We start from the raw sequence: 7,354 nt of genomic DNA, 5'->3' as shown, positions 1-7,354 counted from the left end.
ACCTTGCTTTTTAAAACTCTTTAAAGGGACAACCACCAAACTTTCATGTGCTACTTTAGAAAGAATATAATGATCAAGAATCCATGGCAAAAGTAGAACATGTTGTCCAGTGTCACGGATTTACTTTCTTCGTTTAAGCTCCGTGTGAGCTTCGTATCAATGTGACAAAAGTTAATTACATCAATTAAGTAAATGGTGGTTTTGCTTGAAGAGTTTTTCTATTTTGGTCAAAATGTATAGAGACATCAAGAAGTTTGATTGGTTTAACGAAGATATATTTCATAGACAATTGGAGACTTATTGTACCCGATTTTCAACAATGTTGAACTTTGGACTATCCCATGAAAGGAAAGAAACTAGTAATTTTACCCTGACAAAGAATTGAAATTTTCGCCTAAACAAACAACTTAAAATGAAGAAGTTATTCAAGTTGTAGGAGTAGATATGGCACAACAAGATTTCTAGTGACCTTTTCAAAGAAAATGATGAGGACAAGAAATTCATATTTTTTTAACAGACGAAAGATTGAGAGCGAGTCATAAACCCCTGTCCTTTTTCCACTGTTTTAGATGGGACAAAAGATGATAAATTGTGTCATTGACAACAATCTTAATCCATGTCGAACACAGTACCATTTGTTCTATTCCATTTTGCCATACTTGTTAATTGTTTAATTCTGTCGTATTTTGTTTTGTTATGTTTCGACCTATAAAAACTTTAAGACATGCATCTAGCCATGACACATCCAAAAGTAAGTCATGCAAGAGAAAACCATTCCATTGTTACAAGACATCTCATTGCTTCCTTTCAACACGTCTATACATCCGTTTCATTCAACAATTTCACCTAATATCACATTGAAGATGTATTCACACGTATCATATCAAGGTGAAATCTTTTATCCCAAAACGTTTCAAATTATATAAAAGTCAACAATATTCATTCAAATCTAAGTTTACAATTTCAAGAATATATCGGTGTGAGGATAATCTCATTACTCAAAAGTCAACTATAACATCCTTCCCTACTCCTATCCAATTTAGGGGAGTAAGTTTCACTTTCACATACAAGTATTGGAACAAAAAAAGAATTAGAACTAAATAGATATAACAAAGAATAGGATCAAACTCACAAGAATAAACAATGTGGGAAACACAGTGTGTGGCATCATTGTTAGTTTGCCTAAATAGGAATATCATTCACTGATTTTGCAACCTCGGATATACGGATGGTCAAACTTGATGTATTTGACCCAATATGAACGATACCTTGTCATAGCTAACTCAAGCCATGGTTTCATATTACCATTGTAGTGAACCACAGCTGCATTCTCAATATCAATCTTATCAATGCTTGGGTTATACCCTAACCCAAGTACATGCCATGATTTGTCAAGTGGATGTGTAAGCCCATAAAATGTCATTAATCCAGGTGGCAATGTCCCAAGCTTCCATAAAACCCTATCTTCATTCTGTCATCAAAAGCCCAATTAGAAAAATAGAATGAAATACATTTTGGTCCCTACGTATAAATGATTTTTGCAATTTTGGTCCTTTTTTAATGATTCATAACAATTTTGGTACATGTGTCGTCTAAGTTAACAGCCTAGTTGTTAAACTTTTTGAAAATGACCAGTTTGCCCTCCATCCAAAACTGAGGAAAAGATACACCATAGGACCAAATTTGTAATATTATCTAAACTTTTATTTAAGGTTTATAACATTGCAACGATGGTCAATTTTTGGAAAAATCAAAAAAAAATGAAAAGGTACACCATAGGGACTGAATTTGGTACATGCGTCGTTTAAGTTAACAGCCTAACAGTTAATTTTTTGAAAATGACCCTTTTGCCCTCGATCAAAAACTGAAGAAAAGGCACACCACAGGGACCAAAGTGGTCATATTTTAAAATTTCAAAAAGCTATTCTTTATATTTTAAAAAAATTACAAATTTTGGTCCTTATGGTATACTTTTTTTCAGTTTTGGTCCAAGGGCAAAATGGTCATTTTCAAAAAAATAACAGCATCAGGAAACTTCAAAATAAGGACAACATTTGCTAGAGAAAACTTTTTTACATACAATTACAAAATTGCAAAAATCAGATATTCTAAAGGACCAAAAAAGTAATTTACTCAAAAACTTACCATGCTTTGCCACCTGTGGTAAATTCCAGTTATATCCCTCTTCTTCCACTGCTTGAGATCAAAAACATTCATCCCATACGCCCAACCACATGCATTAGGGTCAAAGTTACGGGCAATATGGGGATTTGAGAAATTTAAATACTTATCAAACCGATGAAAGCTTTCACCACATGTTTCAACAGCCCCGTTGACTTTCCCATGAAGGTCAACCTTCCACAACCCAGTCAAATCTTTTTGAACAACAATGTCATCATCAAGAAAAAGGATCTTGTTTAATTTAGGATAAACTTGTGGGAGATAAAATCTGAGGTGATTTAACATGGAAAGATATTTAGGGTTTCTGTATTTAAGATTTGAAGATCCAGCTGAAAGGGTTGTGTGATGATCTGCTTTGAAGTAAAACTCTTTCATTGCAGCAGATTCTAGTTGTTTAAGAACTGGACAATATGATGAATTTAGCCATTTGAATTCATCAACATTTTCTACATGAATTGTGGCTTTTCCTGGAGGATTTAATAAAAACCACATGTTCATTGCTCCAAAGTTTAATTTATCAGAAACAAGATGGAAAACATGTTTCTCTGGTTCCTGTGTATGTGTTTCAAAGAAACATAAATTAGTCCATGAAAACAACAAAACAAAAAATTTATCAAAGTTGCTATTTTATCTTTATGAACATTCATTCTTTATTCTTCTGTAAAACTTGTTGCAGAAATCGCCTAATTATCAGTTTGTGGTAATCATTAATTAAATTCTTGTAGTAATTATTACAAACTATTGAAAATCCTGATGTTGTCCACAAGAATCATCTAATATAAATCGTTACTTTTAAATTTGTTTAATCACTAAAATGACCAAAATGGGTGGGGCCCTATTACAAAATAACCACCTTTTGAACATTCAATAACCACCGATTTTCCAAAATGACTTCTTTTGTAATACTACGATATGCAAAAATAATAATAATAACTGCAAAATTGCTATATGATTGGTCCCTGCAACAACATAACCACCCATTTCAAGAAATTTACAAAACTAATTTTTTTCACGAAATGGCATCATTTTTAACAAAGTAATGTCATTTTGCAAAAAAAAAATTAATAATAAAAGATTTTTGTAGTGGGGACTATTCATATAGCAACTTGCAAAAGAAAAAAGGCATTTGCAAAATGAGTGGTCATTTTCTGATAAATGTTCAAAAGGTAATTGTTTTGTGATAGGACTTCCATAAGTCTTTTAAAACTTTTTTTTTCTGATAAATGTTCAAAAGGTAATTATTTTGTGATAGGACTTCCATAAGTGTATTATTGATTTTTCAAATCATAATGTTTGGCTTCCCATTGCAGAAAAAAGACACTAACTTTGCAAGATTAAACAATCTTGGGGATCAAAATAATTAGCACATGAAATCTTTTGTCCAAAATCACTCATTCTTTCCGTTTTTTTCTACATTATTCCTTAAAAGAGCATAATAATATTTGCCACAATGACATCCATTATCCATAATTACCTTAGCATTCATGATTGTAGAGTTGACAACAACGGATGCAGCCAATACATTATCAGAGAAAAGAGCATAATGATATAGACTTGGATTTTCAAGATTCTCACTTCTTGGAAACTTTCTTTTTTCAGGTGAAAGAAGGTAATACTCGATTGTTAAACGCATTGATAAGCAATGAATTCCATTTGGAATTGTTTTAGCTGCTAATTGGCTTAAAAAAGTACTTTGCTTTTTCAAGCTTCTAACTTGTTCATCTGCAGATTGAAGCATAGCTCTCAACTTCCCTGTAACTAACTTGCAATCATAAAGTTGATCTCTAGCTTTTGATAACAATTGTCCCATGGCTTTTATTTTCTCTGGGGCACTAAAATTGAATATCAAGAAAGAACAAGATTTCATAAGTTGAATAGAAAACATACTGATATATATAAATAATTTGATATGATACCTTTGATTAAGATCAATATCAGTTGTTGCATCTCCTAAAGCACGTTGACTTTCTTTAATTCGGATTTGTAGCTCATGAGCCATGTTTGTTTTGTTTTTCATAGTTGCAATGCTTACATAAACCCTAGCCATGATGATTTGATCTCTTATCAAACGAACAGTTGTATCTATGTTCTCATTATCAGCCTCTTTCCTCCATATACTATACTTCCCCAAAACAGCAGAATCAACCGATTTGGATCTTTCAATGGCTGCATTTTCAAGCTTTATACTTACATCTTCATCTTGTTTCATTAAACCAGCTGCTCGTGTTTCACGCCTTTTGTCTCTCAGTTTCTAAAAGATTACAAGAGGAAGTTTTTAATCGTTTGGAAGAAACGAGTGATTGTTCACTTGAAAGTACAAATTTACCCTTCTTGCTAGCATTGTGGGTGTCTCCATGTATTGAGAATGATCATCTGCATTTGAGAATATACAAATGAATGTAGTTCTGATTCTTATAGTCTTATGGAAACATTAGTCTAAAGAAAATTATTACCATCTAAAGAACTATCTTGTTTGCCTTTTGGGGTTTCTTGTTTATTAGTTGCCACAATCTGCTATATGGGAATATGTCAAATCATATAAGGAACAAGAAAGAAAGGGAGAATGAGTTATATACAAACCTCAGAAGAACTTGAACTAATATCAATCACATTTTCTTGTCCTGAAAACTTCCAAGAAGCTGAAAAGTTTTGTTTACGAAAAGAATCAAGACTCAAGGGTCCTAAGTCATCTGTGTTGGCCTTGATGACATCAATAACCTAAAAAACATACAATTATCAACATACTGAAATTAACCTTAGAGTAGTGAAAGAGGGGTTAAAGTGTAGATCTTTGATCTTTCAATGTGCAATGCATTAATAAGACAAAAGTTGAAAGTACTTTCATGTAATAGAAAGAAATGAAAATAGGATGCTTTAATAAACAAGTAAACGAAAATATGTTGCTATTTTTTGCATTATCCATTAAAAGAATAATATGGTTTAAGGAAATGACAAGTTGAGATAGAATGAAATATTTAGTAACTTGCCTCCTTTGAGAGAAGAGATTTGATGTGTTGCAAAGCAAGTTTGGTTCTCCAATCTACATCCTGCATTTCTCAATGAAGGTGAGCACCATAACATTTGAGATATGGATAATATAAACATAAAGAAGCTTACTTGTTTATTATTACTAATTGAGGAATCATTTTGATCTGCACACAAAAAGAAAATAGAAATATTCATAAGGGTCTATTGGTTTCCACTATATACCTTCATAGTGGTAAACCTTTGGTTTTCATCCAAAATACTAATCAAGTGTTTGAACATTTCAAAGATCAACTAAGCAATTAACATGTTTCACAACAAAGAGATTTGTCTTTACATAGAAATATTCATAAGGGTCTATTGGTTTCCACTGTTTACCTTTATACTAAATGGGACTTATTGTGACGTATTTATTTCTCTTCAAATCATACAATGAGAATCTTTAAATGAAATGGTGAAAGTAAAGAGTGTATAATCAAATAAAATATATGGAGGCAGAGCTATCAGTCATCAATCAATGCCAGCAACATTGACTATGCATCTTCTACTTTCTTGTTTTCACAAGAACCTCTAGGTTTTACAATAATTTTCATCACAATAGATCAATCCTTTTTATAGTAAAAAATAACTTTATTCCAATCTGAATAAAGTATAAATCACACTATTTGACAATGCAAACAGCAATATTTAATGTTCGACAGGGCAAACAGTCAATTACATAAAGCTCAAAATAGTAAAAATGGCAATTGGGGAAATCCCCAGGAAATATATTTGACAGGAAATCAGAGTATCCACATAGAAATCAGTAAAGTAGAACGATTAGACTGATTACTAACCAATTGAATCAGCCGAATAAATCCCACGTCCAACGAAGAACACCATGGGAGCAAGAACTAAAATTAACACAAGGGTGAACACTGGAAAACGAGATCCACCACCACCACCTCTGTTTCTATGGACGCCGAAACTTGATACCCCCCTCTTGATCGCCATCTGCAATAAAAAAAACCCTAATCAGGAAAATTCAAGAGCAAAAAACCCCAAAAAAGTTACACCATTTATCGAGTGTCTACGCATAATCACACATAAAGATAAAACTGTCGTACTGGAGTCCGAGGGAGGAAGATAGATCTTGTTATTGAACTTGCTTCTTAGATCAATAATGTCATTTTACTACGTTGCTTTGAAAAATTGAGCATAAAGATCAGTAAAGTGAGGATTTTCAACCCCTAGGGCTATGAAAGTACTGTAATTGGAGTGCTGGGAAAGGGGCTTGGGTTTTAAGCATACAAATCTAATGAAGATTTTCAACAAATTTTGAACGATTTCTTGACTGTGATTCGTACTAATTTCCTGTTTATCTTCCACATCACAACAACGCCATTTATGTCAGGGCTTTGTTAAAGATTCTGAGATATTTTCATTTACACACCTTAGCTTTACTCTATGTTATTTTTCGCTCTTTTTATAGTTTATTTTAGTATTTTTCGCTCTTTTTATTAGTATTGCATTATAGATTCTTTATTTTCTTTATCATGGATCGTGTCGAGAGTACTTTCTATTTTGCATGAGGTATTTTGTAGGGTTTTGGAGCTCGTTTCGGTTGTGGATTAGCTTGTAGACGGGCTTTGTGGGCTTTCGAGGCGTCATTGGGCTTTACGAATCCATCAAAGGAGAATTGGGCTTAAAAATTTGAAGACTTGGATGAAGTGGGCTTATGAAGATGGGTCTTGGATTCTTATTTTGGCTTGGACTATCTATATTTTAAAGCTTGAAGATGATTGGCCAAATTTGAATAATGTGAGGTATGGAGGGGACCAAGGAAATCTTGAAAGTGGGGTGGTGTGGTGGAGAAAAAGAGCCAATAGCATTTCAGCATCATTTATGAGGGTGGAGTCTCAGTCGCGCAAATCTGCGAGGGTACCCGCACAACTGCACACTTTTGGTCATTTTGGTCATTTTGCTCACCATTTACTTTGGGGTTAGGCCTAGCATCTCACACTTCGATTTTCCACCATTAGAGAGTATTGGAGGCGATTTTTGGGAGCTTGATACACATTCTTCTCATTTTTCTAAGTACTTGTTAGTTTCTTGATGCAAAAGCACTTTCATGATTGTTATTTTGTTGCCATGAGTGGCTAGTTTCTTTATTTTGGTTAACTTTGGCTAAAACCCTTGGGTATTTGTG

General features: G+C 33.2%; 1 protein-coding gene across 2 annotated transcripts; it reads right to left on the bottom strand.

Moving 5' to 3' along the window:
- Positions 1 to 918: 918 nt before the first annotated feature.
- LOC145101654 (polygalacturonate 4-alpha-galacturonosyltransferase-like) lies at positions 919 to 6,541 on the bottom strand. 2 transcript variants are annotated; one of them, XM_079038901.1, is made up of 11 exons: positions 6,273 to 6,541; positions 6,003 to 6,159; positions 5,299 to 5,333; positions 5,169 to 5,228; positions 4,762 to 4,899; positions 4,635 to 4,695; positions 4,508 to 4,554; positions 4,098 to 4,432; positions 3,656 to 4,013; positions 2,146 to 2,733; positions 919 to 1,471 (listed from the first exon to the last, which is right to left on the bottom strand). In XM_079038901.1, exons 2-11 carry the CDS (start codon positions 6,157 to 6,159, stop codon positions 1,196 to 1,198), a joined length of 2,055 nt encoding a protein of 684 aa, XP_078895027.1. In that variant the 5' UTR covers positions 6,273 to 6,541; the 3' UTR covers positions 919 to 1,195. The 2 variants fall into 2 exon arrangements, with proteins under 2 accessions (XP_078895027.1, XP_078895028.1); XM_079038902.1 differs by having other exon boundaries at positions 4,635 to 4,692; positions 6,273 to 6,540.
- Between the last annotated feature and the right edge of the window lie 813 nt (positions 6,542 to 7,354).

Source organism: Lactuca serriola, chromosome 4, assembly GCF_051521515.1.
Source record: "Lactuca serriola cultivar US96UC23 chromosome 4, Lser_US96UC23_V15, whole genome shotgun sequence".
Taxonomy (NCBI): domain Eukaryota; kingdom Viridiplantae; phylum Streptophyta; class Magnoliopsida; order Asterales; family Asteraceae; genus Lactuca; species Lactuca serriola.
Note: the sequence above shows the minus strand (reverse complement) of the source record. Positions and strands in the feature narration are given on the sequence as shown.

Excerpts from the sequence above, each read along its gene's own strand:
- LOC145101654 (XM_079038901.1), bottom strand. The coding sequence starts at position 6,159 with ATGGCGATCAAGAGGGGGGTATCAAGTTTCGGCGTCCATAGAAACAGA. Across the intron at positions 4,433-4,507 it reads CCACAATGCTAGCAAGAAGG|AAACTGAGAGACAAAAGGCG; the intron begins GTAAATTTGTAC and ends GTAATCTTTTAG. Across the intron at positions 1,472-2,145 it reads ACCACAGGTGGCAAAGCATG|AATGAAGATAGGGTTTTATG; the intron begins GTAAGTTTTTGA and ends TTTTGATGACAG.